At 52.6% G+C, this 24,482-nt stretch overlaps 1 protein-coding gene across 2 annotated transcripts in view; it reads left to right on the plus strand.

Annotated features, from left to right (window-relative positions):
• The window catches only part of GTF2IRD1 (GTF2I repeat domain containing 1), a 110,709-nt gene extending 90,929 nt beyond the window's left edge, over positions 1 to 19,780 (plus strand). The window contains exons 23-27 of one of the 2 annotated variants that reach the window (XM_036279217.1): positions 9,931 to 10,008; positions 12,086 to 12,278; positions 15,452 to 15,489; positions 18,159 to 18,295; positions 19,555 to 19,780. In XM_036279217.1, the coding sequence (XP_036135110.1) occupies positions 9,931 to 10,008; positions 12,086 to 12,278; positions 15,452 to 15,489; positions 18,159 to 18,295; positions 19,555 to 19,623 (515 nt within the window). In that variant the 3' untranslated portion in view covers positions 19,624 to 19,780. The remainder of the gene's footprint in view (positions 1 to 9,930; positions 10,009 to 12,085; positions 12,279 to 15,451; positions 15,490 to 18,158; positions 18,296 to 19,554) is intronic. The other variant, XM_036279218.1, reaches the window with a different exon arrangement.
• The last annotated feature ends 4,702 nt before the right edge of the window (positions 19,781 to 24,482 follow it).

Consider the following 24,482-nt stretch of genomic DNA (forward strand, 5'->3'; position numbering starts at 1 on the left):
ACAACAGAGAGCCCTCAGCAGGTTTTTGTTTTGCTAGCATTTTTTATTATTACTGTTGATATTATTAGAGAGAAAGGAGAGAGATAGAAACATGGATATGAGTGAGAAACATCGATCGACTGCCTCCTGCACACCCCTCTGGGGATGGAGCCTGCAATCCAGGCTTGTGCCCCGACTGGGAATCGAACTGGGACCTCTCAGTCCATGGGACAACGCTCAGTTCACTGAGCCACACGGGCTGGGCCCTCAGCAGGTTGTAAGCAAGAGAAAGGCACAGTCAGACTATTTAGAAAGATCAACTTGGCTTGCAGAGCAGAGAATGGATTCAGGAGGCCGGGTGAGTTTTTGCCACAGCGAGGTGAGAGCTAACTGATCCATGGGCTGGACCTGTGGGAAGTTTCTCTGGGGACGTGGTGACTGCCTGGATTTGTGGATGGAGGCAAGGGGACTTGGAGTTTGTATGAGTTTCTGGTGGCTGCTGTAATGAATTACCCAAACTTAGTGGCTTAAAGCAACACAGAGTTATTGCCTTACTGTTGAAAAGGTGAGGAGTCTGAAGTTAGTCTTACAGGACTTCGTCAGGGTATCCGCAGAGCCGGTTTCTCCCCGAGTCTCTAAGGGAGGAACCACTTTCTTGTCTTCTCCAGCTTCTCTGGCCCCTCGAATTCCTCCGCTCATGTCCCCCCTCCATCTTCAAAGCGCATCGCTCTATCCTCTGCTTCTTGCTTCCTTTATGAGGACTCCTGTGATCATACAGGGTGGGACAGAAGTAGGCCTACAATTCTGAGTATTCGAAACAAGAGTTTATTCTTCTATTATTTACTTATTGTGCTTTCCATATGAGCAACTGTAAACCTACTTTTGTCCCACCCTGTATTTAGGGCCCACTGGGATAATCCAAGATGATCTCCCCATCGCAAGACCCTCTACTTAATCACAGCAGTGAAGTCCCTTCTGCTATATGAAGAAACACAGTCACGGGCCCCGGAGATTAGGACGTGCACAGCTTTGGGGCCACTACTCTGCCTGCCAAGGGTCTGAGACCGCCAAGGTTTCTCCCTTGAGCAGCTGCGTGGGAGAGTGGGGCCTGGGACCCGTGGAGAGGCTATTTGGGGAAGTACAGAATCCAAGGTGCTGAGGAGGCAGTTGGAAATGTGGGCTTGGGGGTTGCACGTGCGCAAGAGTGAGAAGGGGCTGCAGCATGGGTGGGGTAGAAGGATCTCTTCCCTCCCCACATGTGGAAACAAGGTCCTAGTAAGCAGTCAGCATGATAATAAGCCTGTGTTTTGGACACTCCTCTGCCATCTTTGCAGCCCGGACAGAGAGAGGCTGTACTAGGAGGCGGTCAGGACTCTGGGATGAATCCTGGCTCCCCTGCTCACTCACTGTGACCTAGGACAGGTTGCTTTTTCTCTGTGCCTCTCTGTCTTCTCATCTGTAAAATGGAGGTACTCATAGAGTCTTGTAGTGTTGTTGGAGGAGTAAGTGAACAAATCCTTGCAAAGATTAGTGTCTGGCCCATAAGAGCTTGATTTCTGTATTTATCGAGCACCTAGGATGTGTCGGGCATTATTATAGGTGCTGGGGCCAGAACTGTGAAGAGACAGCTGAAAATAGACAACACGCTCAGCCCCCAAGGAGCGTCCATTCTTGTATAATTGGCTGCAGTGTTGGCTGCTGCTGCCAGGTAATGCAGGAGAGGGCATCCTTCCTGCCCCAGCCGGTGCAGTCAGCTGCCCCAACCTGCCCGCCTTTCCCAGCAGAGGTGCTGATGCCCTGCTCATCGTGCTGAGTGCGTGGGTTCTGTGCTCGGCCAGGGTGGCCACAGTTCTGCCTGGGCCTTGGCCAGCCTTGAGTCAGTACTGTCCCTGTCCCTGTGAAGCTGGGACCTGGGAGGAAGGGAGAAGAGAGGAAAGGAAGCCTTCTCCCTTGGGATGGGGTATGCAGGTGACTGACCCCAGGATTGTATGCCGAGGATGGACCCCCATGGCAAAACCTGGCGCCCACTCTGCCCATAGGGCTGCAGAAGAGTTTGAGACACAGCCCTCCCAGAAGGTGCTGGGCTGTTCACAGACAGGAAGGCAGTCCCTAAGTGTCAGAGAGACCTGGGTTTGAGTCTTAGGTCCTTGGTGGCTTCGAGCAGTCACCTTGACTCCTCTGAGCCTCCGTTTATTTATCTAAAATGGGGATCTCAACACCTGTAGGTCAGGCTTGTCATGAGGAGTGAAGGGCTTCACTGTGTAAATTTCCAGGCAGTCTCCAGTGGGTATGCAATCAGCAGGTGTAGGATTTGAATCCCGATGTTGGAAGCTGAGGGGGCAGTGGAAGGACCTGGGAGCTCCGACAAGGGAGGCCCCAGCCAGAGACCCCCTGTGGGTCACTGTTTTAGCCCCTTGTGTGCAGCTGGAGGTCAGACTGCTGGGCTCCAGGGAGGAGCACAGAGCACCTGCCCCTGCAGGTATGGCCAACCCACCATCTACCCCAGGGAAGGGAGATGAATTGATGGGGGCACAGAGCCACGCCGGAGGGAACTGCCGGGAGAACACTTGCCTTCTTCCATGGATCTCATGCACTGATCACATCAATCACTCTGCCGTTGATCTGTGCATGTAGTGATCAATTGATTGCTATAACTTTTTATTTTGAAATAATTTTTAATTTACAAAGAATTGCGAATATTCAGAGTTTCTAAATACCGTGTGACCCATGTCGGACATTAACATCTTACATAACCATGGTGCATTTGTCAAAGCTAAGAAATTAACATGGATTGATACAATGTGATTAACTAAACTACAAACCTTACATTCCATCAGTTTTTCCACTAATGTCCTTTTATTTTTTATTTTTTTATCCTCACCCGAGGATATTTTTCCATTTTTTGTACAGATAGAATGGGAGGGAGGGAGAGGAAGGGAGAGAGAGAGAGAAACATCGACGTGAAGGGACACATCGAGTGGCTGCCACCCGCACGACCAACCAGGGCCGGGGACAAACTGCAACCGAGGTACGTGCCCTTAGCAGGAACCGAACCCGGGTCTCTCCGGACCGCAGGCCAACGCTCTAACCGCTGAGCCAAACTGGCCAGGGCCACTAATGTCCTTTTTATGTTTCAGAAGCCAGTCCTAGATACCACATTGCATTTAGTATTCATTGTTTTTATTCCTTCATTGGCATTCCATCACATTTGTCTTCTAATTGGTTAATGCATACTACAGTGAACACCCATGAACCCAGCACCCATCTAAGAACTAGAACAGTACTAATAAGGTACACCCGCCCACATGCTGTCTCTCATCCTGTCCACCTCTCCCCAGAACAAATCTGAATTTTATGTGTACCATTCTTTTGGTTTTTGCCTCCAAAAGTTCAAAACTGCAGGAAAAAAATGAAAGGATAGTGTAGTGACTGCCTGTATATCCTTTCTGTGACTCATTCATCCTTTTTTATTTTTTAACTTAAAAAAAATACATATGTTCTTATTGATTTTAGAGAGAGAGGAAGGGAGAGAGAGATAGAAACATCAATGTGAGAGAAACATTGATCAGCTGTGTCCTGCATGTCCCCTACTAGGGATTGAGCCTGCAACCCGGGCATGTGCCCTGGTGGGGAATCGAACCAGCGACCTCTCGGTGCATGGGCCAACAATCAACCACTGAGCCACACCAGCCGGGCTCATTAATTCTTAACATTTTGCCATGTTTCCCTTCCTCCTCCCTTCATCTTTCTCCTACACAGACCCCACCCCATTTATTTCTGTCTCTCTCTCTCTTTTTCCATTTGAATTAAGTTGCAGACATCTTGACTCTTCACACCTAAATATTTCAACACATCTCCCACGTCTCTGCAGAACGCGATTCTTTTACATACCCACAATACTATTATAACACTTAGGAAGCATGTCAACTCCCTCTTGTCTGATATACAGTCAGTTCCCCAAAATGTCTTTTTTAGCTCTTTGCCCCCACCCACCCATGATATAATCATTGTTCACTGGTTGATTTTTTTTTAATTGATTTTTTAGAGAGGTAGAGAGAGAGAGAAGTATTGATGAGAGAGAACATTGATTGGCCGCCTCCTGCATGCCCCCCACTGGGGATCAGGGTCATAACCTGACCTTGTGTCCTGACCAGGAATCGAACCAGTGACCTCTTGGAGCATGGGTCAACGCTCAACCACTGAGCCACACCAGCCAGACTAGTTGATATTTTAAATTGTTCTATGGCATATAATATTGGCCTAAATCAAAATTGTTTCATTTGCTTATTTTTTTTAGTTTTACAACCAAGATGTCCTGCTGTATCAAGTCCGAATCTTGCTGTTGTAACTTTATGTAACATAATGTGGAAATGTGTAGCTGCAACTCGTCTGTTTTCACTGCTCCATGATATTCCATCCAGGGATCTACTACCCTGAACTCATCTGTCTTCCTGCCCTAGGCTGTTCAGGTTGCTCCCGCGGCCTTGCACTTAGCACCCTTGAACATGTTTCCTTTTGCACATATGCAGAAGTTTCTCTTGGGTACATGAGTCACAGGCCTAGGCAAGGGCCTCCACCCCACTGCAGCCCAGCCATCCCCTCTCTGAGCCTCAGTTTCTCCATCTGTAAAACAGAGATGACGGAATTCCTGCTGCTCCTACATGCAGGCCCAAGAAGGGGTTAAAAGGTGAACCCAGGTGGCACCTTCTTATCCTGGCACAGGTCTGGGGCCAGGAAAGAGAGGTGTACAAGGCGCAGGCCTGAGACAGGGATGTGGCTCCTCTCCACCTGAGTGGCCCCAGGCAGCTGCTCCCCACGGTGGAGCTCCCTCCGTATTCACCTCTGCGGGGCCAGGCCCGCCCACACCTGGCAGAGAGCGAGAGGACTGTTGACTTCGCCCTTCTGGACAGAGCTCTCCTCCCAGCAGCCCTTCCCTGCGCTGGCTGCTGTGCTAATGGTCGTGATTATCAGCACAGTCATCAATCTGAGCTGCAGGCCCCAAACTAGGCGGAGAAAAACCAGGTTGTTCAGGGCTCTTGTACTTTGCCCCAGGAGAAGGCTGTGGGGCTACCCCAGGCATCACCCCGAGCTGGTTGGCTTAAAAGTGTGTATCTAGTATGGCTGTGATTTAATAAACGTGGTTGCTTTCTTTCCCCGGGCAAAATCCCATTAATCCTCAGGCTAACAGACAGCAGATTAGAAAGCACAAGATGAAAGCTTCTGGGGCAGACAGTAGTGAAAGAGGAGACCAGAGAACTGGAATGAGCAGGATGAATCAGAAGAAATGCCCACCAGATGGGGCAGGTTCAGCAGCGCTTTCTGCACGGCACTAGGGGGTAGATCGTGAGGGTGACCTCCCTGCACCCCCACTGTGTGCTTAATAAGAAAAGGGTACTTGATGCACGTTTTAGAAAGTGTTGTACTCAAAATGGGTAAAACAGCCCTGGCTGGTTTGGCTCATCAGTTAGTGTCGGCCCAGGGACTGAGGGTCTCGGGTTCAATCCCCAGTCAAGGGCATATACCTGAGTTGCAGGTTTGATCCCTGGCCTCGTGCCAGAGGCAACCAATTGATGTGACTTTCTCACATTAATGTTTCTTTCTCTTTCCTCTCTCTCCCTCTTTTCCACTCTCTCTGAAAATCAATGGAAAAATATCCTTGGGTGAGGATTAAAAAAATTTTTTTCATAAATTTAAAAAAATAAATAAAAAGGGCAAAGGGTCTGAACAGATGTTGAAATGGGTAAAACAAACCCAGGGGATTAAGATTATAAACTTCTATTATCTGGAAGAGTCTCCTGTAAAATTTCATTTCCCGAGGCCACAGGATAATTGAGGCAACCATTTGACTTGATGGCCTGAGACATTAAATTTTTTAATGTGATATGATTGGATCCTCCCAGCAGGCTAGTATTCCCATTTGAAGAATAAGGCCCAGAGAGGTTGAGTGATTTTCCAAATGTCACACAGCATTAGGGTTACAATCAAGATTGCCTTGTAATCTACCAGGCCAGTGACTTTCCCTGTCACTGCCCCTGGGGACCTCCTTCTTCCCCACTGTGTGTAGGCATTCAAGCAGATATGTTAAGCACATACACACACTCCCCCTTGAGCCCTAATTACTATGTTTCCAAATGGAGAACATCCTGAAATGTTGCAACTGTTGGTGTCTTTTACAGCCGACCTAGGTTCAGAGGAGCTCAGGAAGCACCTTCACTCCCAGAATAGATTCGCTGACTCAGGGTTCAGCATAGTAATAACTAGCCTTTCCAGGGGTGTGGAACATTCAAGCCGAGGGCCGTATAAGGCCCTCAAAATCAATGCCAGCTAATATCACTCGCCTCACTAAAGTAGCCTGACCAAATATAGCAGGCTAATTTTTAAGTCGATAATTTTGTATGACCCTCAGATGATGTTATAAATATTCAAATGGTCCTTGGCAGAAAAAAGGTTCCCCACCCCTGCTAGATCGTGGAGTGTAGCTCCCCCCCACAGCCCCCATTCTTTACCCAAGGGGTAACCAGATGCCAGGGCAAGCTGCATCGGCCGTGGACTTTGACCACAGTTCACACCAGGGGAGACCAGCCCTGTGCTGGCACCTCTGAGCCACAACACCAGTTGTGATGGGCACATTGCCCTGTCGCCTGCGGGGAGCTGGGCAGGTTGGGGCTGGAGCAGGAACATGGAGGGGCTTCTTCACCTCGGTTCGGGTTTCCTCCCCGAAAGTGTGTCATTCCTTTGCCGGAGGAGCTGCCTCCTGTTTCCTGAGTACCCGGGGGGAGGGGCATGCTCCCCTTCAGCCCTCCCACCTCCAGAACCTACCTGGCCCCATTGTTTTCGCTGATCTTTTAAGAAAAATGGAACGTCTTTCCTCCAAATTAAGTAAAACAAAGTGGGAGGCGCTGAAAGCATCCTTTCTGAGGCCTGATGCTGAGCTGGGAGGAGCCAGCGGTGCTGTGCAGGCCCGGCACAGTGCTCGTACACAGCAGCAGCTATGGCCACGCTCGAGGTGTTCAGGACGCCTCCCAGGGTCACCACTGTCCCTGAGGCAGTTCGGGGCCCACTCCTGAATTACTGCCTCGGACTCTGTGTGCCTTCTGTTGGCCACCCCGTGGCATCCCTCCTCCCTGTCGGCGACAGCCTGGGGTGGAGGTGCTGTCTCCCTCAGACCAGGCAGGACTTGGAAGGGGGGGCTTTTCACGTCTTTTTACAGGTGTTGAGTGCCCGCAGGATGCCTGGAGCCCCCCTGTGCCCATGAGGCTGTGCAACTGTCACGTCTGGGAAACGCTCCCTGACCCCTGGCTGGGTTGGGTCCCCCACAGTCTCCTGGGGGCCCTGCACTGACAGTGTGCAAGCCCGGTGGGTCACCAAGCATTCCTCACCGTCTCCTGCCTCAGACGAGGGCTGTTTTCTGTACTATGCTAAATAACCAGCGACAGCACTGGGGACAAATGAGCAGTGAGCAGAAATGCTGAAAGGTGATGTCACGTGCCCCACAAGACAGGTTTCTGACTCCCAATTCTGTGCCCTTCCAGGACCTGGCATGGCCTCTCAAGGCCAGGAGGCTGTCTTGTCTTGGTCACTCCACCCACAGGGCAGCCGAGCCTCGAGGGGGAGGTGGGTGGACGCATGAAACAGGCACTCAGACTTCAGAGACAGCCGCAGCCGCATCGCGGCTCATCTTTGAGTGCTGTCTGCTTCCTTTCAGTCCAGCTCTGCTCTGGGCTCAAGAGGAGACAGGGACCTGAACTTTGAGTCGATAAAGCAAAAAATTTACGGGAAATACCTTAAAGATCAGGTCCATTGATTTTTTTAGAGAGAGTGGAAGGGAGGAGGAGGAGAGAGAGAGAGTGGCATCCATGTGAGAGAGGCACATTGATTGGCTGCCTCCTGCACACACCCCGACTGGCGTGGAGATTGACTCTGCAGCCCAATTGACTCTGCCCTTGACCCGGAATGGAACCTGCAACCCGTTGGTGCTCAGGCCAACACAATCACTGAGCCACAATGGCCAGGGCCAGCCCTTCTTTTTATAGATGGGGAGACAGACTTTAGGAAACCCAGGGTTTGTGGTTAAGTGAAAGAGCAGATCTTCGGCGGTCAGACAGACAGTATTCCTGGCACTTACCAGCTATGTGACCTTGGGCAAGTCACTTAACCTCTCTGAGCCTCTGTGTCCTCAGCTTTGGTGAGGAGTGGCCATGACAGTGTCTGGGCACGCTGTCAGCCGAGCGTCTGGCACATTAGTGTGATTCCAGGCCTCCTTTCCCTGTCCCATGTGGTGCTGTCACGCCTGGGCAGAATCCTGGCCACCAGAGGAATCCCTGTTGGCAAGGGGATAGGTGGAAAGTGGCTGCCACCTTCCTGGCGGCTCTAGGTGTTCCTTGGGCCCAGCACTCTGTCAGAGTTGTCTTCCCAGGAGCTGGAGAAGGATCAGGTCGGTTCTTGCCATGTCTGGGGTCCAGAGACCATCGGGTAGGGCTGTGCTGGGGCATGTGGGAAGGAGGTTTCTGGGGGTGCTGAGTTTGGGGTCTTGGTGCAGCTGAGTAGGGCTATCATTCCCCGAGAGGAGGACACAGGAAGAGGTTAACTGAGATGCCCGATGTTTTCGGTGTCTGGGACCCCCAGACTGCTGAAAAGAGATAGTCAGGAACTCTGAGATGCGGCAGATCTAGATTCCAGAACAGGACCAGACAAGGGGCAGCGGGTGAAGGGGTGCTGGAGGGGGGTGCTGGCAGCATGGAAAGCTCTGCCCTGTGGCGCAGCCCCAGACTGGGGGCGAGTGATGTGCAGGCGAGCCGCAGACAGACACACAGCTGCTGCCTTGGAGACTCCGTTCCCAAGTCGGCCTCCTGAGCAGAACTGAGTTCTGTGCGATTTCCCTGGTTAAAGCTGGAGTTTTTCTCCACAGACCCATTCTGTCCGTTCTGCCCGTATCTCCCAGGCCCTGGCTCCCTGCCTGTGTCCGGCTCCTCCCTGCCCTGGCCCCCGAGGCCCAGCCAGTGCGGTTACTGAGTGATGGTGCAAAGTGCCCTTCCTGGAACTCCAGCGCCCTCCCCAGCCCAGGCCACACCAGCAGGCTGCTCTGTCCCAGGACCCTCTTCATGCCATCCACTCCCCTGGCCTCTCCTACCCTCCACATCCCCGACCCCGCCAGGCCCCATCTCTGGGGCTCCCCTGACCCCAGCTGCTCCTCTCGGCCAAGGAGAAGGGTGAGGGGAGCACAGGGTCCAAGTAGCAGGGCCCGGGAAATGCTGCCCTGGGCAGGGAGAGTGCGTGGCCCCGGGGCCCAGAGCGCGCTCTCCCCCAGTCACCAGCCTGGGCTCCTGGTCTGTGAGGCAGCCGGGTGAGTGCCTGTTAGCCCAGCTCAGTCACACCTGCTGCTGGGCCCACCACAGCCACGTCCCCGAGCACCAACCTGTGCTTCGGCCACATCCAGTGTGCTGTCACCTCTCACCCTTGGGTGCCATGCATGGGCCAGTCCTTCTGCCTGGGTGTCTTTTCCCAGCCCTACTCCATCCATCACAAACCCCTACCAGCCTTCTGAGAGAGGGAGAGAGAGACACCCCTTAAGCATCTTGCTTTCCCAGGGAGCCTCTCCAGACCGGCACAGATGGGGGTGAGCGCCACGGTTCACGTCCCATGTCTCCATGTAGGTGTCTCTTCTGGATGGGTGCTGTGACTATGCCACCCCTCTAGGCTGTGAGCTCCTCAGTGGAGAGGCGCTGCCTCCCTCTCCTCACGGTGTTCTGTGCTTGATATGGGGCTTATGCTGAGGGAGCTGTCAGAGAATCCGGGATGGGTGGATGGAGACAGAGCAAGCTGCAGGGGAGTGGGCGGGGCCTGGAGAGACTGCTCCAGCAGGTGGGGGTCAGGGGCACCACATGGGACAAGGAGCAGGTCCAGTGGTCAAGCCCATGCCAATCCTCACGCCCCATTATCTTCCTCTTATAGATGAAGATGATGCCAACAGACTCGGGGAGAAGGTGATCCTTCGGGAACAGGTGAAGGAGCTCTTCAATGAGAAATACGGTTAGTTTCCTGTGGGTCCAGTTTTCCTGGGTGGCCCCTCCTCCCTCTGCAGCCAGTCTGGCCTCCAGTGGCCCACAGCTGGCCTGCCAGTGATGATGGGAACTGACCCTTCATTCGCCCTGTCTGAGAAGAGGCAAAGAACCCCAGCCACAGCAGTCGGCATTTCTGCCCGTCTAGGGCTGGGCTGTGTGGCACAGGCCGTGGCCCACGGCCAAATACTTATTTATGCACACGCCCGTCTGCCCAACCAGCACTTAGCCCTGGGACTCCCGAGGAAGGCGTCTGCTCCAGCTGTCGGGGCTCAGGCTGTGGAGGGAGGTACATGTGTGCTGAAGGCACCCAGGGCAGAGCCCAGGATGGGACAGTTAAGAATACAGATTGAGCCCTGGCCGGTTTGGCTCAGCAGTTAGAGCGTTGGCCTGCGGTACAGAGAGACCCGGGTTCGGTTCCCGCTAAGGGCACGTACCTCGATTGCAGTTTGTCCCCGACCCTGGTTGGTCGTACGGGTGGCAACCACTCGATGTGTCCCTTCACATCGATGTTTCTCTCTCTCTCTCTTCCTCTCTCTCCCTCCCGCTCTGTCTGAACAAAAAATGCAAAAATGTCCTCGGGTGAGGATTAAAAAAAAAAAAAAAGGATACAGATTGAGCATCATCCCATGAACGGAGAGGTCCTGGTTCAATTCCCAGTCGGGACACATGCCCAGGTTGTGGGCTTGATCCTCAGTAGTGGGGTGCAGGAGGCAGCCAATTGTTATTCTCTCTCACATCGATGTTTCTCTCTCGCTCTCTCTCCCCCTCTCTCCCTTCCTCTCTCTCTAAAAATATCAATAAAAAATTCTCTATTAAAAAAAATACAGTTACAGCCCTGGCCAGTTTGGCTCAGCGGTTAGAGCGTCGGCCTGCGGTCCGGAGAGACCCGGGTTCGGTTCCCGCTAAGGGCACGTACCTCGGTTGCAGTTTGTCCCCGGCCCTGGTTGGTCGTGCGGGTGGCAGCCACTCGATGTGTCCCTTCACGTCGATGTTTCTCACTCTCTCTTCCTTCCTCTCTCTCCCTCCCACTCTATCTGTACAAAAATGCAAAAATGTCCTCGGGTGAGGATAAAAAAAAATACAGTTACAGTTGATACAATACTTTCTAGATTATTAAGTGCCAGGCTGTGCGAAGTGCTCTACATACATTATATTTTATTTGTGATCAATTTAGTATTATCTCCATTTGGCATTATAGCAGAGGAGCCATAACACTAAATTTTTTACAAAGAAGAATTTCAGAGAGTGAGAAAAGAAAAAGAAAATGCAGTCGTGTGGCCACTATGAGGGGGAGGGGCTAGGAGGCGGCTGCCCAAGGCTTCTCAGGACAGGTGAACAGGAAAGCCCCTCAAGAGGGGGCATTTTAGCTGAGACTCTCCTGTCAAGAGCGGACAGCCATGCCCGGGAAAGCTTCCCACGCAGAGGGAGCAGCTCAGTGACCGGGCACCAACTTGAGAAAGCCAGAGGGCCAGTAGCACGAGCAAGCAGGTGGGCGAGGTTCCTGGCGTGGCGGAGAGGTGGGCAGGCCTGAGGTGAGTCAGGATGTCATCTGAAGAGTGAACGGGAAGCCTCTCTGCTGGGGTCTGTGCTGCTGGCTTTTTCACATTTTATCTCGGAAGCAGCTTTCAGCCATACACAGAAGCAGAAAGGAGGACGTAACGGCCCACCGCGTAACCCAGACCCCGCTCTGTGATTACCAGCAGTTCGCCGATCTCCTTTCATCGGTTCCCACACACTCACTTTGATATTTTTAGCACTTTAAAATAAATCGAAGACATCAGATCGTTTCCTCCATAATGCTTAAGGACTCAACTGTGGCGCTGGGCACACGGGCCGGTGTTGTTTCATCGTCCGCCTTGGGTATTAGATTTTTCGTTTTGCTAACTGGGTTTTAAATGGCCTGTGTGTGTGTGACTTTTAAATAGACTCTCTCTGGGGCACGGTGGCTGCTGCGCTGGGCTCTGCCAGGTTCCAGCCCTTTCCCAGAGGGCTTGGCCTCTAACAGGGGGCATCTTCTCCTCACCCTGACCCCCTGTGCCTTCTAGGTGAGGCCCTGGGTCTGAACCGGCCTGTGCTGGTCCCTTACAAACTGATCCGGGACAGCCCAGACGCCGTCGAGGTCACAGGCCTGCCCGATGACATCCCTTTCCGGAACCCCAACACGTACGACATCCACCGGCTGGAGAAGATCTTGAAGGCCCGGGAGCATGTCCGGATGGTCATCATCAACCAGCTCCAGTGAGTGCCCCCAGCACCTCGGCAGGGTGGGAAGAGCGGACAAGGGCCATGGGAGAGGGTGCTGCCTGGGACTGGGAGGGAAATCCCCAAAGCAGACCCAGCTGGGAGTTGGGGAAGGGGAGAGAGAGATTGAGAGATCGATCAGGCACTTGTACAGAACTCAGGAGACAGGCTGGCTTAACAGTCGAATCTTAAAGATGAGGAAACTGATACCCAGACCGAGGAAAGGGATGGTGAACGTCACAGGGGGTCAGCTTGGCCCAGACCCAGGTCTCTTCCTCTGTCCAGGCTGCGTAATGGAATTCATCGGCCAGGTGGCTGACCAGAAACCACTTCTCTTAGCTCTGGAGGCTGGGAAGGTGCCAGCAGATTCAGTGCCTGGTGAGGGCCACTTTCTGGTTTATAGATGACCATCTTCTCTCTGTGTCCTCACACGGTCGAAGGGACAAAGGAGCTCTCTGGAGTCTCTGTTATAAGGCATCAGTCCCATTCATGACAGCTCCACCCTTGTGACCTAATCGCCTCCCAAAAGCCCCACCTCCTAACACCATCGCACTGAGGAGTAGGTTTCAACATCGAATTTGGGGGGACACTGACATGTAGTCTATGTCACCAGGCGCCCTGATCACAGTCCCTTTCTACTGAAACACACAGCCTCAGCCGTCGTGGGTGTGTTTGTTTTTTCAATTTTAATTAAATTTGACTTTCCGATTCTATCATTAATTTTTACCCATTTTAATGATATTATAAAGTAATAGTCATTTAATGCTCCCATCACCCAGAGATAAACACTATCCATATTTTATTTTTTTATTTTTGTCCATGTTTTACCATATATCCTTATTAGCCTTTTTTTTTTTTAATAATGGAATAGCCTGGCCGATTTGGCTCAGCAGTTAAAGCATCAACCCTTGAACCAAAGAGTCTCAGGTTCGATTCCAGTCAAGGGCACGTACCTCAGTTGCAGTTCAATCCCCAGCTCTGGTCAGGGTCGTGCAGAAAGCAGCCAATAGATATTTCTTTATCTATCTATCTATCTATCTATCTATCTATCTCTGTCTCCTCTCTCTCTCTCTCTCTCTCCCTTCCTCCCTCCCTCCCCCTCTATCTGAAAATCAATGGAAAAGTATCCTCAGGTGAGGATTAAAAATAAGTTAATTAGAAAATATATAGAATAGTTTATTTGATTGTTTTCAGATTTAAAAACAAACTAGAGAAATCTAAAAAGGTAGAAAAAAGAAGATAATCTATAATTCTCCTCCTCAGAGTTCACATTGTGATGTGTTTCTTCCATATTTCCCTACACATATTTCCTTTTCAGTTTTACACTACATATTTCAAAATTAAAATAAGCCCTGGCTACCGTGGCCAGTTTGGCTCGGTGGTTAGAGCGTTGGCCTGCGGATCGGAGAGTCCCAGGTTCGGTTCCCGCTAAGGGCACATACCTTGGTTTCGGTTCGTACCCCACCCCGTTTGGGGTTGTGTGGGTGGTAACCAGTTGATGTGTCTCTCTCACATCGGTGTTTCTCTCTCTCTCTCTCTTCCTCCCTCTCTCCCACCTGCTCTACCTGAAAATAAAAGCAAAAATGTCCTCAGGTGAAGATAAAAAAAAAGCCCTGGCCAGTTTGGTTCAGCGGTTAGAGCGTCGGCCTGTGGACCAAAGAGTAATGCATTCGATTCCGGTCAAGGGCACATACCTTGGTTGCAGTTCAGTCCCAGGCGCTGGTTGGGGTTGTTTGGGAGGCAACCAGTTGATGTGCCTCTCTCATGTCGATGTTTCTGTCTCTCTCCCTCTCTCTCCTTCCCTCCCTCCCACTCTATTTGAAGAAAAAAATAATATTTGCATGTATACAAAAAAAAAAATCAAATCATTCGGAAAGGTCTCCAATAAAGAACAGAGGTTTCCTTCCCCTCTCTCTGTCCCCTGAAGTAACAGCTGGAAAATACAGGAGCTCATTGGAGAAAATGCCACCTCCCCACCCCCACCCCACCCCGACCTCCCAGAGAAAACCGCCACAGACATTCTGGGGCTTTCCTTCCACGTTGCCACTTTTAATGGCTCTTAGACTTGCGTTTGGGGGAAATGAAACTGAAATCGTACAGTATTTATCTGTAGACTAAATAAAACTTGATGTCTCTCCTGTCTGTCTTGATGGCACTTGAGTGTTATTTGTGTCCATGATAATTCCCCTCAATGACTGTACAGATGGACCATGTTGTCTCTACTGATGGACACTGGGGTTGCGTCTAATTATTTTTGGTTTATGTAAATAATGCTGCAAGTAAAATAATCAATAAAATAAAATATAAAAGATTTGTAAAAAATTAAATAATGCTGTGATGAATATCCATTTCCATAAATCTAGGCACACATTCTGATCACTTGGTCAGACCTCACCCTCGTTTTGTAGATGAGGGAACCAGGCCCCCAGGGGCAATTTGCCTGGCACAACACTTAATAAGGCCAGGCTGGCGATCTTCCGCCTGCCTGCCCTGTGGGGGTAGCGGGTGCTGACCCTTTTCATCAGTCTTACCTGGCTACACTCCAGCGGCAGTGGTGGCATCTCTTCTCACAAAAAATGTCCAAAGCCTTGGCCGGTTTAGTTCAGCGGTTAGCGCATCAGCCTGTGGACCAAAGAGTCGCAGGTTCGATTCCAGTCAAGGGCATGTACCTTGGTTGCAGTTCGTCCCCAGCCCTGGTCAGGGTCTTGCGGGAGGCAACCAGTCAATATGTCTCTCTCACATCGATGTTTCTCTCTCTCTCTCTTCCCCTCCTTCCCTCCCTCCCACTCTATCTGAAGATAAATGGAAAAAATACCCTAGGATAAGGATTTTTTTTTTAATACCCATATTCAGGGCGCAGGTGAGAAGGAAAAGCGAAAGCCTCATTTTCTTTTTTATCCTCACCCGAGAACATTTTTCCATTTTTTGTTCAGATAGAGTGGGAGGGAGAGAGAGAGAGAGAGAGAGACATCGATGTGAAAGGGACACATCGAGTGGCTGCCACCTGCACGACCCAACCAGGGCCGGGGACAAACTGCAACCGAGGTACATGCCCTTAGCGGGAACCGAACCCGGGTCTCTCTGGACCGCAGGCCGACGCTCTAACCACCGAGCCAAACTGGCCAGGGCGAAAGCCTCATTTTCTAACTGCCACCTCATTTCTTTTTCAGACCTTTTGCAGAAATCTGCAATGAAGCCAAGGTGCCAGGTAAGTCGGAGGCTGAAGAAGCCACCCTTCTATCTCTCAGGGACCGATCGGTGGACATAGAGCAGGTGGCATGCAACAGGTGGCTGGCCACCTAGAGAAAAGTATACCCCTCCCACCAAGTGCTCCAGGTAACCTGAGATCTCCCCCTGCAGGGCCAGTATTCCCAGAGGCCCCAGGAAGTCTGTAGGTGCCCTTTGGAGGGGGGCCCTGCCACAGTACAGCTGAGCATGTCAGATCAACTAGAGAGAGGATGAGGGGCAGGCTGGAGCCAGGAGGAGGGGACATCAGGTAGGCTCGTGGAAGCCATCTGGAGAGAGAAGGGGTGACGTGACTGGCAGGGGTAAGGTAGGTGAGTGGTTCCCGAGACTGGCTGGACCCCCTCGATTCTGCCTGCGTGTGCAGGGCACGTGCCTGCACCAGCCCCGGGGCTTTTAGAACCTTTCTGTTCGCAGGAACCTGGGAGACTGTCTGGCATGATGGTTCTGACTGAGAAGGTGTACAATGGGACCCGAGACGATACCCTGGGTGATTGGGAGGTGTGTCCTTATATATGCTGAGAAACTGAGGCCCAGAGAGGGGGAACGACTTGCCTAGGCCATGTAATGAGCCACCTAGAGCCCCGTGTCCAGACTACCCATCTGAACCACAGGCCACTGTGGGCTACAGGCGCCAGAGTGGCTGCTCGCTGGGGACAGTAATGGGATTCAGCAAGGCCACCCCACTCCAGCCTGAAAACTGAGGCTCCAACCCCACATAGGTCCAGGTGCACCTGAATCTCCACTGCCTGGGGTGGCACGGCCCAGCCAGAGACCACCTCCTCCTATTGTGCCCATCAAAAGGGCTTGGCAGGGCACCAGGCACTCAGGGTAGGAGGGTGACTGGGTTTGGGAGCTGCTCCCAGGTCAAAGGCAGAGACGTAGAAGGCCCTGTGGAGGCCTCAAGGAGGAGGAGAGTCTGGGACAAACAATCAGAGGGTAGATAACTCAGCCCTCTCCCGTCACAGCCATCTTTAAAGTCTTACGGTGACCACAGGCTGGCCACAGCCCTGGGCCAGCACCCCTCAGGCTTCTTTCTCATGTGGAGCTGAACAAGGTCTCCTAGGTACCTGCAGACTGAAAGATTCTAAAAGCCCAGGGTCCGGTGTAGGCACGTGCCCTGCGAATGCAGACAGAATCCAGGCAGCCCAGCCAGGCTCCAGCAGCACCCGCCTGTCCCACGGAATTCCCTCCTCTCCTGCCTCCAGTCTTCTGTGTCCCGGGGTCTCTCTTTATATCACATCACAGACCCCCAGGCTCTGGTTTCTCTTCACCAGCTGGACAAGCAATTGCCCTGGGTCCAGCCTGCCCTCACACTGTGTCATTAAGACCCTTCCGGTGGGCTTCTACTCAGTGACCTGTCCACTCTGTCAAGCCCCAAACCCCATTTACGTAGCGCACAGTCGCAAGTCTTATTTGTCTCATGTACTCACATCAGTTTAACTCGGCAGCAACGAAACACCTGCTGAGTCCTGCTCTGTCTGGACTGGGTACAGGGCTCTTTGACACAGTCTCCTTGGAGGCTCACAGCACACTGTTGTCCCCTTTTGGCTGAGAAAGTTTAATCAGTTTTCCAGGGTCCTACAGCTGGTAAGTGGCAGCAGTGAAATTTGAACTTAGGACTTCTGGTTCTAAACCGGGGTTGTTTTTTTTCCACATGGGGACACTGCCTTGTCTACTCGTACCTGCAAACTGTCATCTGTCACAGCATTGTCAGGTCAGGGTCATCACACAGCGGCAGTAATAGCAACACCAGTTCTCAGTTTCTGAGTGTTCATTGGAAGCCAGCACATTCTCTCATGGGGCCCTCCCTGCAGCCCTGCAGAGTCTTATGTATATTTTACTGGCAAGGAAAGGAAGGTGCACCATGTAGTGACTCTCCACAAGGCCCGAGGCCGTGCGGCTCTGGAGGCCGTGCGGCTCTGGAGGCCGTGCGGCTCTGGAGGCCGTGCGGCTCTGGAGGCCGTGCGGCTCTGGAGGCCGTGCGGCTCTGGAGGCCGTGCGGCTCTGGAGGCCGTGCGGCTCTGGAGGCCGTGCGGCTCTGGAGGCCGTGCGGCTCTGGAGGCCGTGCGGCTCTGGAGGCCGTGCGGCTCTGGAGGCCGTGCGGCTCTGGAGGCCGTGCGGCTCTGGAGGCCGTGCGGCTCTGGAGGCCGTGCGGCTCTGGAGGCCGTGCGGCTCTGGAGGCCGTGCGGCTCTGGAGGCCGTGCGGCTCTGGAGGCCGTGCGGCTCTGGAGGCCGTGCGGCTCTGGAGGCCGTGCGGCTCTGGAGGCCGTGCGGCTCTGGAGGCCGTGCGGCTCTGGAGGCCGTGCGGCTCTGGAGGCCGTGCGGCTCTGGAGGCCGTGGTCTTCCCCGTGGGACCCGGGGAATTCTGGGAGTTCCTGGGAGGCCTCCCTGGGGCTGAGGGTATAGTGTTAGCAAAGGCAGACTGGTAAGCAGGAATAGGAGGTAAATGATTGGGCTGTGGGGTCTGGTTAAGGAAGGAGGCTGGAGAGATGGGCCTCAGCTGGTGGGTTGGGAGCCTTGGGTGCTGAGAAGGGGACTTTAAACCTGAAAAAAAGGCCTTCTCCAGGGTGGTAGGGAGGCCGAGACACCACGGCCTTGGCATCCAGTGTCAGCAACCTTTTCTCCCACCAGCCAAAGACAGCAGCGTCCCCAAGCGCAAGAGAAAGCGGGTCTCTGAAGGGAACTCAGTCTCTTCGTCCTCCTCGTCTTCGTCTTCCTCGTCCTCCAACCCGGAGTCTGTGGCACCCACCAACCAGATCTCACTCGTGGTAAAGTTGCACAGATCTGGACCTGACCACTCTTCTTTCTGGCCTTCGCCTGCACTCGGGCAGGGCCATCCGCTGTGGGGTGTGGGTTTGGAGTGTGGGGAGGCACTGGACTCTGAGTGGGCTCCTCAGCCTGGGGTTGCAGACACAACTGCCTGATCCACCCACAGGGTAGTCCACCCTCTCGCTGGGGCCTCATAGTTGCCTGGCAGAAAGTCACATTCCCGCTGAGTGGGTGGGCACGCCAAGGCTGAGAGAAGAAAAAAGACGTGCCCACTCCCCTGGGCAGTGCCAGAGCAGGACCCCGAGCAGAGTCCCGGGTTCCCGGGCAGCCAGATGCTAGGCTAACCTCTGTGCTCACATCTCGAGCTGCAGCCCCTCCAGCCCTGGGAGGTGTGGGCACTACCCACAGTGTGTGGGTGCGGGAAGCGAGAGGCAGAGCTGACCTCGCTGCAGTGGGTGGTGGGTGGAGAACCCACCAGCAAAGCTCCGTCTGTTCTGCCCTGTGGCTTCCCACCCAAGAGGAAAACCTCATTCGGGGCATACACTTGAGAGTTCTTTCTGATTTCAAAATATTAGCTTTGAAATCCTGAGTCCAAATGGGAAGAATACTGGAACACATTTGGAAAAAGATTTTTTTTTGAGGTACAGTTAACATACATTATATTAGCTTCAGGTGTACAACATAATGATTCAACATTTATATATATTATGGAATGATCACCATGACAAATAAGTAGTTAACATTATGATTATAGAAATTTTTTTTTCCTTGTAGATTTCAGGATTTCTTTATCCTTTGACCATGTTTCCTTTCATTCCCTCCCTGGAAAACCCCAAAGTTCAGGCTTTGCCTTTCTCACTGCCTGGATGTGTAAGTGGCCCCCAAAGGTTACTAGTTCCTCTCACACCCCAGAAAGACATGCCAGCTTCTTTGGAGCATGAGGCCTGGAGGGGGCTGAGTATATGGGAATGACCACCTGTTCTGAGCCAATCCCCAGTTCCCTCTGGCCCTCATGTCTGGTCCACATGACTGGCCCCTGGGACACAAGTGGGAACAGGTCAGAAGGCTCCAGCCCAGGCTCCATGGCTGCTGGTGAACTGTGTGACCTTGGACAGGTCACATCCCCTCTCTGGACCTTCAGCAGCCTCAAAATAAATAGGATCTGAGGAAGCCCTTCAGAAAGCAGAGCTAAGGGTTCTGGTGTTCTCTCTCTGTCACCTGGAGTCCTAACCGGGACCGTTTGTCCCCCTCTCTCTAGCAATGGCCAATGTACATGGTGGACTATGCCGGCCTGAACGTGCAGCTGCCGGGACCTCTGAATTACTAGACCTCAGTGCTGAATCAGGACCTCACTCAGAAAGACTAAAGGAAATGTAATTTATGTACAAAGTGTATATTCGGATATGTATCAATGCCTTTTAGTTTTTCCAATGATTTTTACATTATATTCCTGCCACCAAGGCCTTTTTAAATAAGTAAAAAAAAAAAAAAAAAAAAAAGCATTGCCTTTGCTCTTAACTGTTGCGTCTTCTCTCTTGGAATTGCGGGCTGCAGCCATCCCTAGAACAGGTCAGGAAACCAGCTCAGGTGGCCTGCCAGTGCCCTCCTTCCTTGCCGAAGTAGTGTTGGTGTCCCTGACCACGAGGCCCTGGTGTCTGGGTCTGCACCCATTTCTCTGCTGATGGGCCCATGTGGCCTCAGGAAGAGGGGCCTTGGAAGGTCAAGTGCCAGACCGGCCCCCAAGCACATGGTGTGGTATGGGGCTGTCTTGGCCCCAGTAACTCAGGTTGTCAAGTATGATCATCAAGCATGGGATCTCCATGGCAGGAGGGAAGGCATTTTGGAGACAAGGGGCCTTTGGTTGGGCCTGGAGGGTAGGGTGGATTTTTTGATAGAACTCGAGCATTTGAGCAGCAGGATGATGGGTCTTGTTTGCATCTCAGAAAGACCACTTTGGTGGCAAGTGGAAAGGTGGAAGAAAGGGTGAGACTAGAGGCAGAAACACAAGTCATAAGGGCCTGGCACACCGGGCTGCTCTTCCCTCCTGGTGGGAAGATAGGCCCGTGAGCTGAGGGTCCTGACGAAGGGCAGGGCGACTCACCTAGAGCAGTCAGGTAACGGCCCTCGAAGCTGAGACTTGAAGAGCACCTTAGGAACTGGTGGGAAAAAGTGGGGAGAGGTGGGCCAGATGGTGTTCTAGGAGGAGCGAGCCACATGTGCAAAGGCAGAGAACAGGAAGAAGTCACTGGGCAGGGAGCTGGAGGAGAGTGGCTGGAGGTGAGACAGAGGGGTGGGCGGGGCAGTCAGCAGGCTGGGAACATGGTGCTGTGCTGAAGCAGTGAGTGGGGGAGAAGAGGGAGAGGCCGGACCTGGACCACATTTTGGAAGGGTCTGCCTTCCTGCAGAGAGGAAGCATCAGAGGCGAGTGGCGTGGACGCTCTGACAGGTGTTCCCACAAGAGCTGGCAGTGGTTTGAGCCAGGTGGAGAATAACAAGGTCAGCCAACAGAACCCGAAGGTCCGTTGGTCTGGAGTGCTGGGGAGTTGAGGGGTCAGGGTGACGACAGGATCCAGCTAAGGTCCAGCAAGAGGCCCAAGACTTGGAGCTCTGAGTCAGCTAAGTGTATGAACCAAACGGTCCAGTAGCTTCTGCCAGCCCTCCGGGTCAGCCCCAGGCCCAGAGCTGGGAGGGAAGGCTCCCCAGCCTTCCGGGCTCTGCTTCCTCCTGGAAAGATGATGAAAAAAGCCAGAAACCACAAGCTGGGCATGCCCCACTCAACCTATTCCACTATCCGTTGGTGCCACCGCCTCCCTCCCTTATCTGAGGCCCCAGGACTCTCCAGAACCCTCACTCCGTCCTCAGGCCTTGAGCCAGGTCTTTTTTCTCCAGGATCAGGGGAAGGTAGACCCCCCTACACTAACCACCACCCTCAAAGCAGAAGCTGCCCAGGAAGTACAGGCCAGCCTAGCAGCCGACACCTTGCCTTCAGCCCGCCTCTGCTGGAACCCAACCTCCCCCATCACCCTGCCCCTCCCCGAATTAAAAACCTCCCAGCTTTCCTACTCCGTAGCACTGGGTGCAAACTTCTAAACCGGGTGTTAGCCGGCTCCTCCGGGTCTGTCTCCCACCCCTGCCTCTCATCCCACGGTTCTGTCCCTTCTCCTCCAGGGCAGCCAGCGCCCGGCGGCGAGCGGCGGCAGCCCGGGCACCAGTCCCCCGGGCCGTCCCGGGGCTTGCCCCCGCAGCCCTCCCGGCGGCGGCTGGCGCCTCTCGGTCGTCTAGACCTCCCGGCCGCCTCCGCCGGCCGCTCAGATCTGCGGCCAGAGCCGGAAGCGGCTCCCGCGGGGCGGGGCGGGCAGGCGGCGGCTCCGGGGGCGTGTGCCCCGGGCGGCTGCGCGGAGGGGGGCCGGGCTGAGAGCCCAGGACAGCGATCCAGGGGCGCTGGGGCCTGCAGCGCCTCCCCCATCGGTCTCCTTTGGGGCCGTGTGCAATTAAACGGGTTAGTGCAGAAACCTCCTCGCCTTGGCGCCCGACCTCATTCCATAAAATTAGAAGGGGATCCTCCCACCCCAGTCACAGCTCCTGAACCAAGAGGTGGCCTGTGTCAGTTTCCCCTCCTGTCCCGGGAGCTCTGGGCTTTGGGAGGTGTGCCTGGGCAGAGGGCAGAGGGCAGAGGGCAGAGGACGCTTGGGAGCTACTGGCCTGCTGCTCTGCTCAGCCCTCGTGGGAGGGGGTGGCTTCCCGAGTGTTTTCCTCGCAAGCACGCCCTGCTTTCTGCAGAACAGCCCAGATGCTGTTTATGCAGCCTCTCCAGAATCTCAGTGTACTGTACTTTTTAAAGTGGTTTGATTCAAAGCACTCATTCTTTAATTAAACTTCATTTAGCTGCCATCTGTCTGGGTTCAAAATGGCTTCGTGTTTTGCAACTCTAAATGAGAATTGTTATTGGATTTGTAAACACATCCACACACAAAAATCACAAAACACTTTCAAAAGTAATAAATGAGGAATGTGCGGAAGGAGTGTTAGGAGCTGCATCTTAAACATTCTAATTGCTGGGGAATGTATTCTGGTGGGTACATAATAATTTTATATACAATCTTTGTATAAAATCTGGTATCAGTGAAAAGATGGAGATTATAGAACATGCCAGCATTATATCTGACTGAAAACACTAATAAAGCAATAATCATCACAGGGACAAAGCCAGGGTGCGGCGTGTGGGGAGGGGAGGAGAGAGGATGGAGGGGCGGCAGCTCTCTCTGCACCTGCTCCCATGCCAAAGCCTCCTTCACTGCCCAGGTGCCTCCCTTCTGCAAAAAAGAGGTGGGTGATCCTGAGCTCCAGTGGCAGGGACTTAACTACAACCCTGTGAGATACCTTTCTTTCTTTCTTTAAAGAAGTCAAAATTTTATAAAGGATAGTCTACCACCCCCAATGTGGAGGGTCCCCTCCCTCCCAGCTGGCCTAGGCAAAGAAGGAAAAAGAAGCAAAAAGGTGAAGAGGAATGATAGCCTTTTGTTCAATGAAAGGTAAATGCTTTGGGGGGAAATGACAATGATTTTTTAGTGGAGAAACAGGCGTGAAGAAGGCGAAGGAGCAGGACTGGAGGCTGTTGGTCTCTGGGCAGATAGCTCTTAGGATACAAGCTCCACTCTTGGTGGCAGCATTCTGGGTGACTGGGGTATGAGAATGCAGAAGTGGAAATTGCAAAGAAGTCGAGGTGTGCATTAAAACAGGACTCCATGAGACCGCATGATTTGGCCCCTGCCCCATGTTTCTCTGGTCTCATTTCCTGGGCTGTCTCCAGAGCACCGCCTTTCTGTCACATGGGGTTGAGAGTCCTTTTTTTTTTTTTTTTTAATCCTCACCCGAGGACATTTTTCCATTCTTTGTTCAGGTAGAGTGGGAGGGAGAGAGAGGAAGAGAGAGAGAGAGAGAAACATCGACGTGAAAGGAACACACCGAGTGGCTGCCACCCGCACAACCGACCAGGGCCGGGGACAAACCGCAACCGAGGCACGCGCCCCCAGCGGGAACCGAACCCGGGTCTCTCAGGACCGCAGGCCGATGCTCTAACCGCTGAGCCAAACCGGCCAGGGCTTTTTTCTTTATTGATATTATAGAGAGAGGAAGGTAGAGAAAGAGATAGAAACATGGATGAGAGAGAACATCGATTGGCTGTCTCCTGCATGCCCCGCACTGGGGATTTGGCCCTCAACCTGGGCATGTGTCCTAACTGGAATCAATCGAACCGGTGACCTCTTGGTGCATGGGTCGATGCTCAACCACTGAGCCACACCGGCAGGGCGAGGGTCCTTCTTTCATTTCCTCAAAATGGCCTCCCCTTTCCAACTCATATGACAGCTCCTTCCTCTTTTACCTTTTACTGAAATGTCACTGAATGTCCCCTCCTCAAAGAGGCCCTTCCAGAACACCCAGTCTAAAGCAGATAGCCCCATGTCATAATTTTTCAATTTCATCTCCTTTTTAAAATATCACATTATTACTACCATATGTAATACTATTTTCTGTGCAATTATTTTCTGGCTGTCTGCCTTGCTTTATTTAGCTTTATGATGGCAGGCACAGCATCCATCTGCTCACTGTTATAGCCTAACACCTACCACAGACAAGAGACATGGGAGCTACTCACTAAATGTGAGCCACACGGATGCAGCAATCAACTACACCTGTGTCCACAGAGAACAGAAAATGGATGCTCCCTTACCTCTAAATCCTCCTTCCACAATGATTCCAGAAACCTTACCCCCACCCCCACCCCTGGATCCGTGTATCAGGAAACCATGACTGGTGCTTCTGCTTGTTCTTCCACATTAAAGCTTGCCTTCTTTGTTTCTGGTTAAGTGTTTGGATTCTGGAAACCCTGGATTTCAACATCGATGTCCCTGAGACAGCCCACCTTAGACACAGGAAATGGGACCCAGGATAAACTCTAGGTCCCAGATAAGACAGAGGAGGATGCTACTAGAGGTAACAAAAACACTGCCTTGCTCACACTTGTGCAGTTAATAGTAAAAACAACTACTGTATACTTAATGTCTACAAAGTCACAGCCATTGGGCAAGACCTTTTATGTGCACTGTTAATCCTCACAGCCCTGCAAAGCAAATATTATTTCTTCCTTTTACAGATGAAGAATCTGAGGTTCAGAAAGATCAAGGG

The sequence above is a fragment of the Molossus molossus genome, unplaced genomic scaffold (genome assembly GCF_014108415.1).
Source record: "Molossus molossus isolate mMolMol1 unplaced genomic scaffold, mMolMol1.p scaffold_m16_p_3, whole genome shotgun sequence".
NCBI lineage: Eukaryota > Metazoa > Chordata > Mammalia > Chiroptera > Molossidae > Molossus > Molossus molossus.